The 23,430-nt window shown below is 41.3% G+C and overlaps 1 protein-coding gene across 2 annotated transcripts; it reads right to left on the bottom strand.

Annotated features, from left to right (window-relative positions):
• Window positions 1-926: 926 nt before the first annotated feature.
• LOC124148971 (rhomboid-related protein 2-like) lies at window positions 927-23,085 on the bottom strand. 2 transcript variants are annotated; one of them, XM_046520278.2, is made up of 8 exons: window positions 22,898-23,085; window positions 8,404-8,553; window positions 7,024-7,178; window positions 6,388-6,500; window positions 6,038-6,138; window positions 4,282-4,381; window positions 3,162-3,257; window positions 927-2,880 (listed from the first exon to the last, which is right to left on the bottom strand). In XM_046520278.2, the coding sequence occupies exons 1-8, from the start codon at window positions 22,985-22,987 to the stop codon at window positions 2,723-2,725; spliced, it is 963 nt and encodes a 320-aa protein (XP_046376234.2). In that variant the 5' UTR covers window positions 22,988-23,085; the 3' UTR covers window positions 927-2,722. The 2 variants fall into 2 exon arrangements, with proteins under 2 accessions (XP_046376234.2, XP_046376233.2); XM_046520277.2 differs by lacking the exon at window positions 22,898-23,085 and adding an exon at window positions 19,754-19,908.
• Between the last annotated feature and the right edge of the window lie 345 nt (window positions 23,086-23,430).

Raw genomic sequence — 23,430 nt, 5'->3', positions numbered from 1 at the left:
AGCGCTTCTGCAAATTAGCCTCGTATTCTGCATCTTAGCGCTTTATGCCAAGGACGTTGCTTTTTCTTTGATCCGGAGGTAATGTTTTAATTTTGGGATATTGTTATAAGCAGACAGTCACTAAAGATGAGTGAGTGAGTGAGTTGGGTTTAACGCCGCTTTTAACAGTATTCCAGTTATATCACGGCGTGTCAGCTAAATGTGGGAGGAAAGCCCGAAGTGATGCAGCTCTCAGACGTTTACCACTTCGGTGAAACCCACGAGCACGGGTATGGTGCTGTCAAACGTAGAAACATAATCGGGTCGAACCGGGATTCGAACCCACAATCATAGGTTTCTGGCATGCCCAAGTTCTTCGGATTCTGGTGCTACCAAGGGACGATTCCGGCGCTTTAGACGACCGCGCCTTGGTTAACAGTAAATGCATGTGCGATCGTGTCAGCTCTGTGACGGACGGGGAAACTTAGTGCTATCTTGCTGATCCGTCAATGCCGATCGTGTCGCAAAAGTAATTTTGATAAATCTGCCAATGTCTTATTTTACCAAATTTTTTTTATGGAAACCAGGATTCGATTCCGCAAAGTGATTGTAGAGCTGAGATTATCGTATAAAGTCTTTGTATGAGAGTGTCGACAGTAGTAGCACTAAGATCGCTTTGTGTCACTGGACCCAGACCTAACAGAGACCTACGACAGTCATACCGCTAAGATCGCTTTGTGTCACTTGGACCAGAAGTGACGTGAAATGGGACTTAACGCCGCTTTCTGGATTATTGCAGCCTGTGTGTGTGTGTGCGTGCGTGCGTGCGTGCGTGCGTGCGTGCGTGCGTGCGTCTGCTTGTACCAGTCCGGATTAATGCCGGTTTTATAGTGCTAGCACACGGAGACACCATGCCGCAGTTTGACATGAATATCCGACTCAAACAATTAAATAAAATAAACTTTATTTCCCTTAAGGCCATGGCATGACATAGGCAAATACAAAAGTACAAAATGTCTTTGGACATTCCATGAGTGAGGTTGTATGTATAGGGCTCAGACATAGTACACTGATTCCGAGCCGACAAGTCCTTGTTTCACCCTTCAATGTGCAGCGCCAGGCAGGGTAACATCAAGTATACCATCTTTACTTACAGAAAAGACGACACTTCGCAGTCATATGTTTTACCTTGTCATACACTTTTATTCTTTTGGCTTTTTTTGTAATTAAGAATATAAAAAAAAGAGATTTATCAAACATATTTTATAATAACATGTGTGTTAGCAGGAATATAAATAAAAAAGAGGTTTGTTAGTAAAGCTGCAGACATGTCTCTGCATTATCGAACAACGTTATTAAGGGTAAACTATGTTCACTAGCTGGAAAAAAGTCAGATTAGAACATATACTGTCGGGCAAAAGAAATTATACAATTGAATATTTGATATGACCAAAACAATTTACAAAAGTTATGAAAACGTATGTAGGCTGACCACAGTCGCCGAAACACTGCAAAGTTAAGGCCCAAAACACAACTATGATTGATATCCGTTTCAAAAACACCACCAGCGATAACTATTTCTTGTATGTTTCATTTTTAACCACCTTCAAACAGGGGTTCATACTTCTTTTGCCGAACAGTTTACATCGAAGAAATATTTTTCATGGAAACAAAAAATATATTAAAAAATCGAGAAAAACGACTTAAAAATATAGAAATACAAAATACGAAATTTTTTAAGTATAAACTGCTCACTAATACGAATATAAACCTGCGTGTGACCTTTCTTTGTCGCCAGTTGACTGAAGGTTTATTTCAGCAATTATTTGACTACAAGAAGAAGAATCTCTTACAAACGCAAAAGTTTCAGGCACAAAATGTTTAGAATATGACGGTTCGGGATATTTGCGGAATTTGTTGATTAATAGCAAATACAAATACACAAAATTTGGATCAGAAAAATACTGAATCGAGACAATCCTTTATGTATCATGGATGCAAAAAAAAAATGCGAAATTAAAAAGACAACACCACTTTAATTGTAAGCAACAAGAAAACGCAAACAGGCAATAAATATTGACGAATAAAAGCCATGTGTTCAAAGGTCATGTATACAGTAAAACCACGCTAAGACCCCGTTAATCAGTTCGATATGATCCGTATAATCAGTATGGAGTAATGTGTATATGAAGGCGATGCAAAGTTATAATGAGGAATGGTAGCGTTCCGATTAAACGGGGTACACATTAACGAGGTTTCACTGTAAGAAAATCATAGGATTGTTCGAGAATCACTAATGAAGCATAAATACTCAAATATATTGAGTCGTATAACATTGAACCAAACTTGTATGATACTAGTAAAATCAATCAATACAATCTCCATTAAACAAGGGTTCGAATCCCGGTTCGCCCCCATTATGTTTCTAGTTTTGTCAGCACCATAACCTGTTAATGAGCGGTATCACTTCAGGCTTTCCTCCCACATCAAGCTGACATTCCGTGATATAACTGGAATACTGTTCAAAGCAGATAAACCCAACTCATTCACTCATTCACTCACCCCATTAAACAATAACAGAAATATACGCTTTGCTTTAAACAGCCTATATGCACGTAGGCAGGCTCGGAAAGCCATAACAACAGTCTAAAGACATAAATGTATGTAAAATGATGGTTTCCGCTGCACTATGGCAGTAAATTAAGTAGCAATAAAATACTGAACAAATTAGAGTCCGGATTCATTAATCCCACTGGGTTTCAGGGTAACCTTTGTAGAAAATATGAAATAGCACTCCAAACAGTACAGCCAGTCCAAACACTACTGAGGTGACGATTCCAAGCTTCGTCTCCCATGGGTGCCTCTTCATGTTCTTTAAGATTGGCACTCCGAGTAATAAACCTGCGAAATAACAATCATTCAATCAAGAAAGAGAATCAATCATTTAATGAATAAAATCTATGTAAAGTAAAGTAAATAAATAATTAAATAAGTAAAGTAAAGTAATAATTAAATAAGAAAATAAAAAAATAAAAAGTAAAGTAAATAAAATAAAATAAATAACAAAGTAAAGTAGAGTAGAGTAGAGTAGAGTAGAGTAGAGTAGAGTAGAGTAGAGTAGAGTAGAGTAGAGTAGAGTAGAGAAGAGAAGAGTAAAGTAAAGTAAAGTAAACCATGGTTACCTGCCCCGATACCTCCAAGATGGGCGCCAACAGCGATCGTCCAGGAATCCTTTGCCACCACATGTTGATAGATAGCACGGCCTACTTCATAGAATACTGAAATATCACGTATTTAAGAAATAACGTTTCCGACTCAAAAATTGTTTTATGATAATGTAAACCTATGTTTTAAACTAGGACATAATATGTGTGCTTACAGATGAGCTAAACTCATACGCGAATATTTCAGACATTGGCCCTGGGTCTAATCGGGGATCAGTCAAGCGGAACTCAATGACTTTAGTGTAATGTTATTTTTCACAATGGTTCCAGAAAGAACTACTCGTTGAGATCAGCACCCCGAGCTCTCTATGTAATCTGCATTGATTTGACTTTCTGGCAGATATTTTTGGTATTATATTTATGGCATGAACCCCTAATTACAGTGGAATTCATCCTGTGAAGATGGAAATTACGATGCATAATACCTCATTGCGTACATATCATATTTCCTTCCGATTATACTTGTTGACGAACACCCATCTCAAATATCACTAATTTACAATATTAATTCAGCATGTCAAAGTTTATTAGAATAGTTAAGTGTCTGCCTTGAAGCCGAATAAATTCTCATCTACAGAGTTACGTCCCTTGTACCGTGCGAGGTTCGTCAAAGCTCGCCCAAGCGGTAGAGTGTTCTCACTTCACGGCATATGTTGATTTCCAAAAACAATACTCTCAGTAACCAGTTATCATTTACGAAAACAATACTTGATCAAAGTATAACGAAGTAGAATCATTCATCGACGTTTTCTGTTCGGCCGTTTTGTTATGAAGGGATATAGTGTTATCCAGATTTTGCGTTATTGGAATAGCTCTAAAAAGAATATTAGGAAATGTTTTACGTATAATATTAAGAATAATGTAACACAATTTCCGTCATAGGATCAACTTGACAATAAAATAGAATTTGTGTCTAACCTTTATGAAACTTTGAGACTTGTTTAACCAACACGGTCCACAGCAAAGTAACACAAATTCAAAGTAAACGGAAATTTGTAAAATTGAAAAAAGAGACAAGCCTCCCTAAGCAGCTCTACTTTTTTGTCGACTGTGAACAAAGACCATTTTTTCGACGTACCTAGGGGTAGGATGACGGCCAGACGTAATGGACCCGTCGGCACTTTTAGTTCTTTATCAAGGCACTCGCAGTTACATCTCATTCGCATCTCTTTCCAGTTCTGAAACAAGACAAAAAGTGAGCGGGTCGCAATATTTCTAAGAAAATCCGCTTATCGAAATCAATCGTTGCACTACCCTTCCCTATTGGTAAAGAGTCCATGAAGTATTTTGTTTAAGTTACAGGTCGCACAAATGTTAAAACAAGAAAAAGGTTTTCCAAGTTCAAAACATGATGCAAATCATATTTTTTTTCAGAAAATACACATGTCAAAATTAAACGGTGCACTGTACCTCTTCTAATTAGTATGGAAACTATTCCCTAAATTTGATAAGAATCCATGACGTAGCTTTCTAGTTATAGGTCGCACAAATGTTTCAGTTAAACAATTCTAAGTGAAAGATATTTTCATAAAATCAAAATATGGAATACAAACATCGCACTGCACCTCTCCTAGTGGCTTAGAAACTGTAGCCCCAATCGGTAAAGAATCCACGCGGTAGCTTTCACGTTATAGGTTGTACAAATTTCAAGTAAAATAAATCTAAGTAATAAAATGAGGAAAAGCTGTATTCTTTCAGGAAATCCAAATATTGAAATCAAACTTCGCACTGCACCTCTTCTGTAGGTATTTCATAGGAACTAACATACCAGTGACAGAACACATGCGCAAGGATCCATATGGACACGGTGACATGCAAGGAGACTGTCAAAGGGCCTGCCCGTCCGTTCCTCTGGTCTTGTGACAAGCAGTGGGTAGTGGGGGTGTATGCTGCCCTCACGTGTATGAGTGTAAAGGGGGCTGACTTTATGCGGAAGATTAAACATACTGTCGCTGGGTACACAAATGACTCCCAGATAAGTGAACGGCCCAGTCCTCCTATTTCATGAACCAGTGACAATGTCTAATTGACTTATCTGACCGTTAAAAAAGTCACCAAACACGTTATGTAGAGAGAGAGAGAGAGAAAGAGAGAGAGAGAGAGAGAGAGAGAGAGAGAGAGAGGGGGGGGGGGGGGGGGGGGGGGGAGACTATGTATATTTATGTATTAAAACCGTGGGTCAATTTGTCTGACTTAATTCAGAAGAAGGTCAAATTGTCGGGAAAGAGAATAACCTTCATCTTTTCAACAGCCAGATGAGCAAGTCACATGTTGTGTTCTATCTGACTCATTCTGGTAACATCTTGCCGAGGCAAGGGAGTTAACTGACTCTAATAGTCCAGTTTCCACCCTTGCCGAACGAGGCTGGTATTACGAGTGGCTATTACGAGTTATGTCCCTTCTATGTTCCTCCTATTGACCAATCAGATTCCAGCTCTCATCTCACTGATCGATGGTCAAGATTTATATCATAATAAACGTGTTTTACCTAGTGACGTGCATCAAACCACGAACCTTATAACATGATAAGATTTGGAAAATATCTGTCGACGCCTAGTTGACGGTACACATGCTTTGCAAACCCTGCGGTCGACCAAAATCTGCACGTTGAAATCCATGTTGTTTACGGATGTCGATTTTGTTACGCGATGTTGATTGGACCCTGCATAGACTCGTTAGTCCAGCCAAAATGTGACTCCAAAATTCCAGCCTAGTTCGGCAAGGTTGGAAACTGGACTTTTACAGTCAGTTAACTCCCTTGCCTCAGGAAGATGCGTGATGACGACAGCGAGATAAGCTCTCACACGTGACCTTGGGTGTTCTATCTGACTCACCGTGATAACGACAGCGAGATGAGCGCCCACAAGGGAGAAGGCTCCAGCACTCGCCCCCACCAGGGCTATGTTATGCTCTACCACTGAATGAAGCAAGCACCCTGAAGATAAACAATCCCTGAGTCATGATAATGGCATGACAAGAAACCTCATACAATTTGTTCTCCTTTGATGTATGCACAAGATGAGGTCTCCACTAAGCAAACATCAATTTAATGCCCAAATCGTTTTCTTAAGTTGATGATGCGGTTTCCGTGTGTTTCTGTGTGTATGTCGTTTACGAATCATGTACAAAATATACTACCAGGTTTACATAGACTTCATACGGTATTCACATCGTCGCTACACACCTGCTAGGACGCCGCACAGGTAGACGATCATCAGTCGCCACCACTTGTGGACCATCTCCAGGGTGAGTCCGATACCCAGCTGGAAGACGAGGTTGTTCAGAATGTGCCACCACCTGCAGGACAGTGACCGAGTGAATGGTATTTTTATACTATTTTACGCCTTACAAGAGCAATAGTTGAGTTACATCATGGCGGTCTAAATAGTCAAATCGAGTGTTGTGCAGAGTTGCGCCCCTTGGCGTACCAGAAGCCAAGCTCCTTCCCTTCGTTACATAATCGGTAACATAGTATATCGCTGTGAGGAGCTTGACCATCAGATTATGATCGCTGTACAGAGTTGCGCCCCATGGCGTACCAGGAGCTTATGATCGTGGGTGCGAATCTCACATTCGCTCTAATTATGTATATAAATCTGACAGCACCATACCCGTGCTCATGTATTTAACCAAGTGGTCGTCTAAGATCTGCATCACTTCGAGCTCTCATCGCGCATCAACTTCACACGCCGGGTTGTAACTAGAATGCTGTTAAGATGTCGTTGAACCCAACTCACTCACTCACTCACTCTGATGCTAGCAAACCTGCAGTTTGCCAACAACGCTGACATGCAGGATAATATACCCTTAGTTTACATACCCGTTGTGTACAAACATGTACGTGATGAATCTCCACGCCTCGTATCGTTTCGTTGGTTGGTATATGAGGGGGCTGTAGTGCGGGTACCCACTCTCGAAGGTGACGGGAGTGCCTTTCCCGGCGAGTTCCGCGGCATAAACAGCGAATATTATTATCTATGGAGAAGGGAATATGCAATATTCATACGTGGATTAAAAACAATTACGCGTTAAAATAACAACGTGTTGTTACAAGGCGGCAACTGCAGCGTCCGTACAGGCCGGTCAGTCGACTTGGACACTGGTCACTACTGGTCAGTCAGTGACGGATATTCATGTAAAGGGCTTCATTAAACAATATGAGTGAGTATGGTTTTATGCCGCTTTTAGCAATATTCCAGCAATATGACGGCATGGGACACCATAAATGGGCTTCACACATTGTACCCATGTGGGGAATCGAACCCGAGTCTTCAGCGTGACGAGCGAACGCTTTAACCACTAGGCTACCGCACCGCCCCATGATCAATAGGATTTAACATGAGAGAGTTGACAGAACTGTGCACGATGACCACATGTAATATAGTGTTCACGTTTTCGTGTTTTTAGAATGGTTGATGTACGTTTGTACTATCATTGACGTCATACTAATGACTTGAGGTAATGTGTAATTAAATACAAAAATCTCTATCCACGAACAAACATATCGAGGGAGTGAATAATGTTTTATGCAGCAGCCAGCAACGTTTTATCAGTATTCACGTTATATTACGCCCACCTGTCAGTACACGAATTTGGACCAATGATATCAGTTGTTGATAGCAAGAGCAACGATCAGCAATGTCATACACATATTTAATCCACCCGATCCTCAACTTTGTCCGCTTTTATAGGGACTGGCAATTTGTGCTTCCAAAGAAAAGTGCGAAAAAGATATTACATATATCTTGAAAAATCGTAAAAATGTATTGTACCTGAAACCTAAATCCTTGTCCCCCAATATCAACTTGTCGGCCCCTTATGACAAGCATGGAGTTGGGGGTCATTATCCTGCCGCCATATTGATTTAGTTTGTTGTTTAACGCCGCACTCAGCAATATTCCAGCTATATGACGACGGTCTGTGAATAATCGAGTCTGGACCAGATAATACGGTTATTGATATCATGAACATCGATCCACGCAATTAGGATCCGATGACATGCATGGACCAAGTCAGCGAGCCTGACCACCCGATCCCGTAAGTCGCCTCTTACGACAAGCATAGTCGCCTTTTACGGCAAGCATGGGTTGCTGAAGATCTATTCTACCCCGGATCTTCACGGGTCCCGCTCTATTGAAGAGTGCCTATGGGTGTGTCATGTTGAATGGAAGTGGAAGGCGGGTGAACTAGGAAAGCTCACCTGGGCGAGACTAATGAATGGCATGAAGACGGTGGGGGGCCAGCAGTTGCACTTGACCAGGTAGTCGCTCTTCTTCACCCCAAGTCCCACAAACGTGATGCACGGCTGCAGCATGCATCTCTTGCACTTGTGCATGTCCTCATCCGGGGCCTGAAGATGTATACAAGACCAATACGATTACCATGCGAGTGAGTGGGGGACTACTTCCACTACCACTACCACTACTACCACTACCACCACTACTACTACCACTACTACTACTACCACCATTTTTTTTAACGCGATGCATCATCACGGTAGCAAACTATTTGTTCGTCAAATTACATTTACACAATTCTATTTTTAAAAATTCCCAAAATATTTAGATATTCAAACGAATGATTTGTAAATTTGTAAAAGAAAACTCTCTCTCTAACATACGGTATACTAAACACTTACAGAAATTGTTAATGTAAAAATAAAGGAATAAATGTAATGGGTTTTAAACAACCTGAATGGGTGCCGTACATATATTCTGACTTCTTTTAGCTGTAAGGGACTATATTAAGGGACAATTTCTTCATTTAAATATACCATGCAGCTATCATTATACTTTTTAAATATATTTTTTTGGTATTTTATATCCAGCATATATATTTGTATTCAACTACACGTCTTTACTTGAGTATATGATCGAGACTTGACCATGCATACCAGTATTTGATATTGCAAGCCACGATCCAAGCCGTACGATGGCACGCAATCAACCTTTTCACCGAACCTGATCGACCCGTGAAGATACGGGGTAGAACAGGTCTTCAGCAACCCATGCTTGTCGTAAGAGGCGACCAACGGGATCGGGTGGTCAGGCTCGCTGACTTGGTTGATGCATGTCATCGTATACCAATTGTGTGGATCGATGCTTATGATATCAATCACTGGATTGTCTGGTCCAGACACACACACCGAACCTGACCACCCCACCCATCACGGCAAGCAAATGCTACTTGGGAATTCCCACAAGTTTGAGTATTAAAACGGTCTTACGATATTGTTTGTATGTATTCAGAAATTCCTTCATAAAGCTATTGTCATGAACACGTGGGAATACTATTTGTTATGGTTGTCCATTAAAGGACAAATTTAGTCATGCCATCTGAGATTGTATGAGTATTATTGCTTTCCAAATATATTTTTGTTCAAAATGATACAATTTATATTTATACCAGAGATTTCTATACTTTACAATAGGAATACGCAAACGCTGCTATAACGTCCATATGTTACTGTAAGACGCGGGTAGTATAAGAGTTATCCTTCTTGTTTGAAGTAGTTTTCGAGTTCATGTGCCAATATGTTAACCTTTGCGAGCGGCACGTCTTGTCCCGGAATGACCCGAGTTGGTCACGATTTAGTCAAGAATGTCGTGGCCAGACGAAAACCTATGGAACACGTTCCCAAGTCGTGAAAGAGTGCGACTGAAAGTGAGTGGAAATTACTGAGTGAGTGAGTTGGGTTTAACGCCGTTTTTAACAATATTCCAGTTATTTCACGGCGTGTCAGCTTAATGTGGGAGGAAAGCCCAAAGTGATGCAGGTCTTAGACATTTACCACTTCGGTGAAACCCACGAGCACAGGCATGGTGCTGACAAACCTTGAAACATAATCGGGGCGACCCGGGATTCGAACCCACAATCATAGGTTTCTGGCATGCCCAAGGGCGAATCGCGGAGCCTTATAGACGGCTAGGCCACATGTGCCCAAGTTAAATTACTGAGAAAATAAAGAAATATATAATATGTAAAGGAATGTGTTACGTACACCATTATTCTTTAGAATTCTGCTTACAAACTAAGATTGTTCTTGCGTCCTGCTGAGACCTGAATACCCTCTATATACCCCCGAATTCCGCGTACTAAAATGTGGTTGGCAGTCCCACTGTCTCCCCTTATTATTGTGGTAAACGTCCTGACAAATGTCATGTATTTCTGGGTTCGAATACAACTAAACCTAAATCTCGAGAAGTTTAGGAAATATTCGACAAAATATTTTGCAAGTATTTTCTATTCAATTACCCATTAGACCATATTTCAATTATCTATAAGTCGCAACGACTATTACAAATAGACAAAGAAAAGGTTATTGAGACTGTTATATCAACACAGACACGTTTGGAAGAGACGTTTTAATGCATTATTCGTCCACGAGTTGACATGAGTAGTATAGGACGGGTCCGCAGAAGGTAGTTTTGGTTGATCCGGTTGATCCAGGCGGATGCGAAGGTGATTGGTTGATCCAAGTCACGTGATCGGATAGGATGACTCATGCATCAACAGCGCGTCACAGGTGAGGGGGAATGAAAGGTGTGTGTTTATAAGGCAGAAAAGAATTCATAAGAAAACAAAAGTAAAGGGTATTGAATAGAGCTAAGTGTATGGCGTGCTGTCCTAAATAGACAGACCGTACCCGTCAGCCCAGTTTGAATTGAGCGCGCTTGACAACTCACGTGACCACATATTTGTATAGAAGGCGTTCAGCCCTGTCCCGACTTGCATAGTTGATGTTTCAACGCTAGCGTTTCCATTTAACGCGATGACAAATAAGCCCTACGGTTTGAGTTTTAACCGTGTAACATGATGTGCACAGTTTTACTTCAGAACGTGCTATTTTGAAAATAGATAGAAAACTGATAAGTACATGTACCAGTGTGACGGCACGAAGCTAGGTTTGTTGGGAAAGTGATGGAAGCAATCTATAGGACATTTTCATGTTTACAATACTCACCCTTAATTCGAAGAGAGAACAGAGTTTATCATGGAAAATTGTTTGACGAGGAAAATGTCTTATTGGAAATATAGGTTTATTCATAGCTAATGTATAGCAGAGAGACTAAGCGACCGACCGCCCATAACAATGTCAACATACCCCGGCCTTACAATTAATGTTAACATAACAGCCTCGCCTGAAGCTTCCCATTCATAAATGGTGTGACCAGTGTCCCGTATTTATGATATGTTAGGGAACATGTGTTGTACATTTGTTATTTTAAAAGGGAGTTATTTTAGAGAGGATATATATGGGTATTCCCCCTCATTAAACCTTTCTTTCGTTGGTGTCTATTAAACGTATCCGGTATTTAATACATTTGAATGATGTAGGAAAGTATGTGCGTGTAGATGTTGTACCTATATCCGAACACGAATGTATGACACCTTTCAAATAGATCAATTACGGTTCTAACCACGACACGCAACATGACTATGTGCGTGGTTAGCAGTTCATATTTATAAACACATCGTAAATGACAGATTTCTGATGAATGAACTCGCCCGCACACATGTCTATAGGGTTATGTTCGCCCGAACTGTAAACAGTGACACATTTTATAACAGGAAGGGTGTGTGGAATGCACTCGTCCTTGTAAGGGTAAAATACGCGTTTAAACTCACCATTTAAATGATGATGACATTACTTTTTTAGATGTATTGGTATCAGTGAGTGAGTGAATTTAGTTTTACGCCACACTCGGCATTATTCAAGCTCTAGGACGGTGGTCTGTCAATAAACGAGCTTGGACCAGACAATCCAGTGATCAACAGCATGAGCAGCGATCTGTGCAACTAGGAACCGACGGCACGTGCCATCCGAGTCGGACCAACCGATCCCCGTCAGTCGCCGATAAGCATGGGTTACTGAAGGTCGATTTTTATAACCCGGGACCTTCACGGGTGTAGTATGACGAAGACTATATACTCATATGCAAAAAACTGAGAGAAAACAAACAATTCATTCGTATCATTTATTGATTCGAGTCAATCGGTTCCATACAAAGCCGTGATATACGAATGGACAATAGTATTCACTCTGGAACATTATTTAGTCACTCATATACACATGCTGCTGCTGCTGCTCGAAGGCCCTATTGTTTAAACAGCGAGTCAATGTTTTGAAACACATTTCGCACTGTTGAATGTTTCCTTTTCTACGCTGTTTTAAGGTTGAATGGTTGTCTATAGTCTATGCTTTATCCATTGCTTGTAACGATTTCCGTCCAGGAGGTCCCAGTTTCACCATTCCTCTCACGTAGAGGGAAATTCGGCGTTTCTTATCATTCAAACGCCTCAGTTTACGAGGTGTTTTCAAAATATGAATCAAACTAGGCGCGTGGCGTTGACTCGGCATTCTCTTCTGACTGTTAGACTGATATAGTAGTGATGGGTATTTATGCCTAATCGTTCTGCTCACGATCATCATCATCCTCCTCGTCATCACCGTCGTTATCCTCTGAAACGCTATCAGATTCAGTCTCACTTTCTATTTCCGGCATATCCATCAAAGGCAGGATCTCTTTCATCTTGGGTTTTAGGAGGAGTTTGATTTTATTTTTGAGAACGGATTGTTCCGTGGAAGGATTCATGTCTCCCAGGTTGTATAGCATGTTTTGAAACAGAGGTGCCTCTTTAAAGTACGTGGTATATTCCATCGCATAGTTGAGAGTACTACGCACTAGATCCTCCCACCTCAGTTTCAATCTTCTCTCAATCCATTCTTGCGTTCGTCCCTGTCGCTCGTACTGTTTTTTCTGCAGTTTCATCTTGTCATGAAACGTATCGTACACCTGCTTCCAGATGCGTTGTAAGCCTACATTTTGCCACTCCTCGGCTTCCATATTAGTGAATGTTGACTTCCCACGTGGAGATTTGACGGCAAGACCACTGCCTTTCTGGGAAGAGGCTAGGTCGTCAAAGTCACTGTCATCGTCATCACTCTCGAGTCTGGCACGCTTTCTCTTAGGTTGAAGGCTATTGGCCGGACACCAGTGTTTGATATGTCGCTGTAGATCGTGCATGTTATCTATCAGCACCCCGCAATCTGCGCAAGCCGTGGCCATAGTCAACGATGTCTCACTACTCGTGTCTGAATCGGTTTCAATTGGAGTGAGCTGATGTTGGGGCAATCTCTCTTCTTGTGTCAGAGAACTATCCAGAGATTCTGTTGTAGTCAACTTCTCCCTACGCAGATCAGGTTCAGACTGTGCTGTTGTTCTCCTGTTTTCCTCATTTATGAGGTTAACATGCAGTCGATCCTTATCTTTGGTGGTAGGTTTTAGATCAATGGTGAGTTGTCCATAGGGTGTTTCAGCAACCTTTTCATACATAGCCATAAAGTGATCCATATGTTCGGGGAAAATTCTACGAGCGAAGAGTTTGATTTGCTGTTTATCTATGGGGGAATGAAACAGGGTGACATAATGCGCGTTCAAAGCAATGTCTCTCGATTCCTTACCTCTCGGAAACAGATTTTGTATCAAGAGAAAGATCAATACATTCTTGTGATGTGAGGTTTGAGTAAACAACCGCGAAATACGCTTGTCGTGCTTTGCTTCGGCCAGGAAATCATCCAGGACCAACACGTTCTGTTGACGAGCATCAAAGTAATCCTCGTCCAAGATATCGTAGGGAATTCCTTTGACAAAGGTCAGCTGAGGCAGCTGCTCACCGAGGTCCTGATATAATGGCTGCCATTGAGTATAACACCAAACGATGCGGGTAGGTTGGGGTTGAATCAGGCCATGCCGGAGTACATGAGAGGTAAACACAGACTTTCCACAACCACTGGGTCCCACAACGAGCGCATTTGAGGGAATCAGGAACTTGAATTGTTCTCGAAGATCAGATATACATGGTAAATGAGGCAGCCACGAGTGGACTTGCGATGGCGGCGGCGGCGGCGGCGGCGGATGTGCTTGTAACGGCGGGTTGGCTTGACGCAGCGGCGGTAGCGGATGGGCTTGCGGCGGCGGCGTTAGCGGGTGGGCTTGTAATGACGAGTGGACTTGCGGCGGCGGCCGGGCTTGTAACGGCGGCGGCGGTATGCTATGTTTATTTCTCCTGTGTCGTAACATGACATCTCTCCTTGAAAACATTTTTTCACAGTCCGGACAGGTGGCAACCCCCATGGTGATCCAATACGGTGTGCGATTAGAGGGTATAAAGCTTTCTTTTATACCCTTGACTCTGTTGACGCTTCAAGGCAGCAAGTGCCCGTTCCACCACAGCCTTCACCTCCGACACATGTTGTATTGTCACGGGTTGGGGTGTTGTCTTCAATCCCTGTTGGGTTGTCATCGTTTTCATTTTAGGTGTTACCTGTCTCTTCTTTGTCTTCAGCGTCGACTTCTTGGCTGCTTGTGGTTTCTTTCTCTGTTGTGATTTTCTCAACGTAGTCTTCCTAAATATATCTCTAGGGTCAAGTCTAACCTCTGATGCTTTCTTCATGTTGTTCACGTCCAATACGTTTGCTGGCGAGAGTAAAACTGTTTGTCGGGCTACACTACTGTAGAGTTTATACTGTCTTACACGTGCAGGGAATCTTGGAAGACACTCTTTTCTCCACAGCACACTTGTGAGTATGTTAAAAAAGCGATCATATTAGTATATAGTCTTCGTCATACTACACCCGTGAAGGTCCCGGGTTATAGAATATCGACCTTCAGTAACCCATGCTTATCGGCGACTGACGGGGATCGGTTGGTCAGTCTCGCCGACTCGGATGACACGTGCCATCGGTTCCTAGTTGCACAGATCGCTGCTCATGCTGTTGATCACTGGATTGTCTGGTCCAAGCTCGTTCATTGACAGACCACCGTCCTAGAGCTGGAATAATGCCGAGTGTGGCGTACAACTAAATTCACTCACTCACTGATACCAATACATCTAAAAAAGTAATGTCATCATCATTTAAATGGTGAGTTTAAACGCGTATTTTACCCTTACAAGGATGAGTGCATTCCACACACCCTTCCTGTTATCCAATGTGTCACCGTTTACAGTTCGGGCGAACATAACCCTATAGACATGTGTGCGGGCGAGTTCATTCATCAGAAATCTGTCATTTACGATGTGTTTATAAATATGAACTGCTAACCACGCACATAGTCATGTTGCGTGTCGTGGTTAGAACCGTAATTGATCTATTTGAAAGGTGTCATACATTCGTGTTCGGATATAGGTACAACATCTACACGCACATACTTTCCTACATCATTCAAATGTATTAAATACCGGATACGTTTAATAGACACCAACGAAAGAAAGGTTTAATGAGGGGGAATACCCATATATATCCTCTCTAAAATAACTCCCTTTTAAAATAACAAATGTACAACACATGTTCCCTAACATATCATAAATACGGGACACTGGTCACACCATTTATGAATGGGAAGCTTCAGGCGAGGCTGTTATGTTAACATTAATTGTAAGGCCGGGGTATGTTGACATTGTTATGGGCGGTCGGTCGCTTAGTCTCTCTGCTATACATTAGCTATGAATAAACCTATATTTCCAATAAGACATTTTCCTCGTCAAACAATTTTCCATGATAAACTCTGTTCTCTCTTCGAATTAAGGGTGAGTATTGTAAACATGAAAATGTCCTATAGATGGCTTCCATCACTTTCCCAACAAACCTAGCTTCGTGCCGTCACACGGGTACATATACTCATCAGTTTTCTATTGAACATAGACATGGTTCTAACTATCAATTGTCAAAATAGCACGTTCTGAAGTAAAACTGTGCACATCATGATACACGGTTAAAACTCAAACCGTACGGTTTATTTGTCATCGCGTTAAATGGAAACGCTAGCGTTGAAACATGAACTACGCTAGTCGGGATAGGGCTGAATAAGTGAACGCCCTCTATACAAATGGTTCACAATAGTACGCAGCGCGGGGTGATTCGAAATCCGGCTGCCTTCAGCGTTATAGTCAATGCAGGGTGACGTGACTACCTCGTTCTTGCGCGCTAAATGTAATTAAACGACACTGCTAGCTTACTGATTGCGTAGTCTTATCTATTTTGTCTCTATGTATTTTTTTCTATATAGGTTGTCTAACGTTCGTGGTGTACAACGTGTAGACCGTATAAGATGGATCTGTTCCAGCTAGACGTACAGTTTTTTTTCCTACATTACCCGACGTATATCGTGTTGACTTAACCCGTCTCCATTGTGGTACTTGTACTTTCAACACACACCCTGCATTCATCAAAACCAGGTCGCACGCTCTAGCGAGCGCGGGTTAAACGACGAGGCCACGTCAGTTGTTAAGCGCGCTTAATTCAAACTGGGCTGACGGGTACGGTCTGTCTATTCAAGGCAGCACGCTATACACATAGCTCTATTGAATACCCTTTACTTTTGTTTTCTTATGAATTCTTTTCTGTCTTATAAACACACACCTTTCATTCCCCCTCACCTGTGACGCGCTGTTGATGCATGAGTCATCCTATCCGATCACGTGACTTTGATCAGCCAATCACCTTCGCATCCGCCTGGATCAACCGGATCAACCAAAACTACCTTCTGCGGACCCGTCCTATACTACTGACATGTGTCACTATTGTTTTACTGAATAATAATAAACTCCGTTACAACCCCGTGGAAAAAGCGCGGTAGACTACTCAGGGTCCCCCATTTATTATTGTGAGACATTTTCTAACACATTTTATGAATAAGGAGTTTAGTTCAAATAAGATTGAACGATTAACAACATAACGGGTATGTATAAAACACATAAACCAAACATGAATTGTGACAGACAATTATAGACAAAATTAGAAATGCATGAATTACTTATACAATTACCCATAACCCCCCATGTCCCCACAGACGTTTGACATAACTATCACACATAGAGCACGGCGGCGTGGATGCTCCCTTCTATATTCTTGTTTGTTTTGTTTCTTGTTTGACGCCGAATGCACTTATCAATTTTTCTGCTATTTGCTAATAATCGAGCCTGGTCCGAAAAATCAAACAATTTGCTGGATTCTATGTTCGTAAATTGTTGGACTTAAACTGAATAACTACGGTACTCGTTACAGCGACTTTGTGTGGCCATCAAATGCAAATTATGACTCACGTCAAAACAGGTGTTAGAACTGAGACTATTGAAATATGTCCTCTCTGCATTAATCTCCCAGTCGTGGGCGGCAATCACACTGGGTGATAGCGAACTAGCAAACATTAATGTATAGTGATATACGTGTATTCGGGTTATACTGAAAGGGTTAGTGTTGCTGTTAAAATTCAAATTAAAAATTATATCTTTCAACATTTTTAAAAGAAAACAGTGGGGGAGTGTATTGAGAGCAGCCTTTGCTGTAGCGGCCATGACATAAGCGCTTACCGGTGTTACTATATTTAATCATGGGTTTTCGACCATGACACGAGGGCTATATACAGTATTGTACTCTTTGTAAATAGCACTCTTACAAATACGCCTTTACGTACACACTTCAAATATTCTCATGGAAATCAGATCTTTAACTCCGATGCGATGCCCCTTTTTGTAAGATTGACATTTCTTGCAGCTTTAGAACGTTTGAAGACAGGGGGATAATATTTTGAGAGGTTTTAATTTCAACGTGAGCAAAGCAGCTGTTAAACCTCAGGCTTGTACGGCATATCTTTTACCCGAGATGATTATTTCGTGACATCGCGTGTGAGAGGATAGATCAGCGGATGGTTAACTTCGGGTTATGCGATATATCGATATATCGGTGTTAGGAAACCACAGCAGAGTTTTGATGGAAACCGACTGTTCAGATTATCGAGGTTCGTTATCCGGTTTAACGAGTTTGTTTCCGCATTAAGTGTAGGATAAAACTCCCCTTGTTGGTCACGCTTGGGGATGTAAGACCCGAGGCGAGAAGTGAGAGATAATGTTATACCGAATGCCTGAAGAGTTTTAGGTCTTTCCTTGCCGATCAACGACTTGCATCTCCAAGCATCATCGAAGAAGAGTGTTCTATCTATCTCAGAAACCCTGGGGAAAATCTATTTAGTAAAGATATTAATAATATTTAATGAACGATATGGCATACGTCGATCATATTCCACATATTATGCAAACAAAATATTAAACACATTTACTGGTAACCCAGGATAAGTTGAGCCAACTCACAAAGCGCACGTGAGACAAGTACCGGTACACGCGATGCAAAGAACAACGAACTCGCAGCTATTTCGTTCATAAATAAAAGGGACAATTACTATATTTTTCACGATTCAAAAACTTTTATTTCTATACGCGAAGTCTCAGTGACCTGACATGCAGGTAGCGGGTTTGTTAGCGAAATGCCAAGCGGTACTGGGTTCGACTCCCAGGTTAGGGTACTGTTTTGTAGAACGATGTAAGAGATAGATGTTTTTTTAGATGTAGAGGCTATTTTTTATAGTCTGTTGAAACAAATACTAAAATACCCAATACAGCCCATGAAAGTCTATAATAGTTGCAAGTCTAGATTACTGCAGTTTCATGATAATAAGGAACGCCTCTGGGCTCTTTTTATTATATTTTATTTAGATGATTTAACAACTGTTTTTTTTCTGTAAAATAAGTTCATTTCAAAGACAAGACGTTACTCTATTTCTCTAACAATAAACTACCTTATTCAATGACAGGTAGCAGGCGCTCTCGTCATTTTACGGCCAATACCTTGGAATGTCCGATACTATTTGGGAACATTGTTTTAATTATCGCAGTAGTGAAACACGGGGAATCCCCTTTGAGAAAGTAGTCCCGTAGTCTGTTCTACAGTTGTCGAAATATAACTCTCAAATTCAAACAGAATCGCGAAAATTGGATAGCACACATATTTGTAATTATATCTATCTGCAATATGTATCGAAAATTTGATATCCACGACTCCACTTGTATAGATAGTAAATTCGTTATTGCGCATCTGGTTTGCAAGACGTTATCGAAATGTACACATATACAGACACACACACCTGTAATTAACCCTGCTTCAAATATGAACCCCGGTCACCTGGTGGGGTTAAAGATGTAGGTTTATAGTTTTAATATCACACAGTTTACTATAATTACAATTTCAAGTCGTGTACAGTGAACTGAACGCACTTCCTGTTTACTGTTAATATGGCCGTGATATGATATGATATATATGATATGGTATTATTTGGGAAGTCAGTGTCACTTGAGTACACACTAACAGGACGGTTGGAATAGTTTGCGCTTGTGTGTTTGTGATAACAAGTACCACTGCCATATTCACACATACACCTATGTTACTGCAATAAGAATAACATTGAACGCGACGTCATACAAGATTTCGCTTCACCTCACTGTGCCCCATGTAATCCACCTCAAGGGACGTTTTAGCGAGAATGCTTAGTAGTAACATAAAGGCATATACGTACATAGTAAGGGCCGCTCGATGGGACATACACACACACACACACACACACACACACATTCTGAATTTCCCGATCGAAGTAAATGCTATACACTTTGTGTGTAATAATCTTTCAACTGACACTGAAATATTGACATGAACTTACATAGTACGATTCCCCCGACTGGAGAGCGATGTCAGTTTGGTCGAAGCCATCACGTTCTTCGTCTTCATAGCGACATGTGATTCCCCAACCCATGGCTGGCCCCGAGAGCTGGCTAATGTCACACGGCTCTTAGCAATAAACCCACTACTGTAAGACGACGGTATAACGGGGGACTATGAGTAACGTAGCATATCAGCTATAGTGTGTTCGTGTTTGCACACGATACTGAATTTACCACAATAATTACGCCAAAATTATTCGGGACAATAATACGATATTTGCAGTCGAGGGTTTGAAATTTGAAATGTATTTGCGCAACAAGACAATGTAGCTACGATCGGAACGCCCGTAGTGTATACATAAAGAATTTTTTTCTTTATATTGATGCGTTTTATATATTTGCTAAGTTTTAACAGTTGTGGTACATGAAGTTTGTCTCTACGCTTACAAATATTAAAACATTCCTCCTTCACGACTTCACTGTGTTTGTATTTTTTCTTTTAAGTGGATTTAAGATTTTTAGCGAAACATTTAAAGATACAGCGAGGCATGGTGGCCAAATGGACTCAATCGGATCCGCTCCGCTGTCTACATAATATCTCGGATTGCAATGGAGTAGTGATAATGTATGATTTTACTGTTATCCGTGTATCGCCAGATCATTCGTTATACAGCCATGTACACTACGCAAGATGTAGAACAATATTTTTTTATGAATTGTGTTATTCAATGACTAATTTGGGATACAAATTTGTCGAAATTTATAATATAATCATACGAAAGTTGTTTGTTGTTTAAACGCCGTACTCAGAAATATTCCAGCTACGTGACAGCGGTCTGTATAATCGAGTATGGACCAGAAAATCCAGTGGTTGATATCATGAGCATCGTTCATGGGATCCGATGACATGCAACAATCAAGTCAGCGAGCCTGCCCACCTGATCCCGTTGGTCACCTCTTACGACAAGGTGAGGTGGGGTGAAATGGGGTGTAACGTCGCGTCCAAGATTATTGCACTTATATAGCGACGTGCATGTACGTGTGTGTGTTTGTGTGGCTGCTTGTGCTAGTCCCGGACTGATGCCGATTTATAGTGCTATCCCACTGTGATTTCATGCCGCAGTTTAACATGAATACACAGACACAGTATACTGACTCCGAGCCGACCACTCCTTGTTTTAGCCCCTAACGCCGAGCGACAGACAGGGTAACAACAAGTACCATATTTTAACGTCTTTCGGTATGACGCGGCCGGGGATCGAACCCGGGCGCTCTCCAGGTGGACGCTCTACCACTAGACAACGGAGGCGGTCTGCACTACGCAAGATGTAGAACAATATATTTTATGAATTGTGTTAATCCATGACTAGTTTGGGATACTAATTTGTCGAAATTTATAATATAATCATACGAAAGTTGTTGGAGAAATATGACACATTTACATACATGGTCACAGTTGACTATTCCCAAGAGATCATTAGTCTGTCGTACAGACCCTGAAACAAATATATTCTATACAGCCTGTGCAAGTCTATGATATTTCGCAAGTCTAGATTACTGCGGTGTCTGAAAATAGAGAAAGTCCACGGGCTCCTTTTATTATATTTACAACTATGATTAAAAAACTGTTGTTTTTCTGTACAATATGTTCATTTCAGACCAGACATTAGTCTAGGCAGCCCATTTAATTCCAGAACTGGCATGCGTCACTTAGAGAACTATACTTCCGAGTTTTGTTTCGTATGCTTGTTGTTTAACGCCGTATATTCCAGCTATGTGACAGCGGTCTGTAAAATCGGGTCTGGACCAGACAATCCAGTGGTTGACATCATGAGCATCATTCAGGCAACTGGGATACATGCATCAACCAAGTCAATGAGCCTGACCACCCGATCCCGTTAGACGCCTCTTACGACAAGCATAGTTGTCTTTTACGGGAAGCATGGGTTGCTGAAGACGTATTCTACCCCGGATCTTCACGGGTCAAATGTACCAAAGAAAAGGAATCAATCCTACATAGATACAACCCTGGCAAACTGGAGCCCGTTCTTAATTGGGAACTAGGTTAATGGTTTCAATTTCACACAGTTATATTTCTCATAGTCTTAATATCAATCACTGGATTGTCTGGTCCAGACTAGATTACTTACAGACCGCCGTCATATATCTGGAATATTGCTGAGTGCGGCGTAAAACAACAAACAAACAAACAAATTTAGTGTGTAGTCAGTCTAGTGTTGGAATAACGTCAATTAAATCATGAACAATGGATGACGTCACCTTCATTCAAGAAAATTTAACAACTGTTGTGTTCTGTAAAATATGTTCATTTCAAAGACATCAGATGTAAGTCAATTTCTCTAACAATAAACTACAGTATTCATTGATTATTCGTAGAACCACTCGTCATTTTGGGCCGTTCGATACGTGGGAATTCCCGATACTATTTTAGGAGTAGTCGCAGTAGGGAATCACGGGGAAACCCCTCTGAGAACGTAGTCCCGCAGTCTTTTGTACAGTTATCGAAGTATAACACTGAAAATCAATCAGGATCGCGAAAAAAGGCTACCACACACATCTTGTAATCATATCTATCTGCAATATGTATAGATAATCTGATATCCATGACTCAACATCTATAGATAGTAAATTCGTTATTGCGCACCTGGTTTGCAAGACGTTATCGAAATGTACACATATACAGACACACACACCTGTAATTAACCCTGTTTCAAATATGAACCCCGGTCACCTTGTGGGGTTAAAGATGTAGGTTTATAGTTTTAACATCACACAGTTTACTATAATTACAATTTCAAGGCGTGTACAGTGAACTGAACGCACTTCCTGTTTACTATTAATATGGCCGTGATATGATATGATATATATGATATGGAATTATCTAGGAAGTCAGTGTCACTTGTGTACACACTTACAGGACGTTTGGAATAGTTTACACTTGTGTGTTTGTGATAACAAGTACCACTGTCATATTCACACACACACCTATGTTACTGCAATAAGAATAACATTGAACCCGATGTCATACAAGATTTCGCTTCACCTCACTGTGCCCCATGTAATCCACCTCAAGGGACGTTTTAGCGAGAATGCTTCATAGTAACATAAAGACATATACGTACATAGTAAGGGCCGCTCGATGGGACTCCCATATCAATTTGGTCGAAGTCATGACGTTCGTCTTCATAGCTGCATTTGATACCCCAACCCATGGCCGACTTTCGCTGGCAACTGTTGTCAGAGTTATATATACCAGGCAGGGCAAGAAGTAGGACAAGACGACAAGAGGTATTGCGACCAGTGGAGCGAAGCACCTAGTTCCCACACGGTACCGTATACATCACAAGAGGTGCGCGCCACCCGTCAAGATCCGGGTAGAGAATAAAGGGGCATTCACACGGTATATAACTAGTTGTACCGTGTGAATGCCCCTTAAGTATTCAGCAGTCCATGCTTGCCGTAAAAGGCGACTATGTTTGTCGTAAGAGGCGACTAACGGGATCGGGTGGTCAGGCTCACTGACTTGGTTGATGCATGTCATCGTATCCCATCTGTAGATTGATGCTCATGATGTCAATTACTGGATTGTCTGGTCCAGACTTGATTATTTACAGAAATATAGCTGGAATACTGCTGAGTGCGGCGTTTGACAACA

Source organism: Haliotis rufescens, unplaced genomic scaffold (assembly GCF_023055435.1).
Source record: "Haliotis rufescens isolate VD_foot unplaced genomic scaffold, xgHalRufe1.0.p SCAF_8, whole genome shotgun sequence".
Taxonomy (NCBI): Eukaryota; Metazoa; Mollusca; class Gastropoda; order Lepetellida; family Haliotidae; genus Haliotis; species Haliotis rufescens.
The sequence above is the reverse complement of the archived record's forward strand: the minus strand, read 5'-3'. Positions and strand labels throughout refer to the sequence as shown.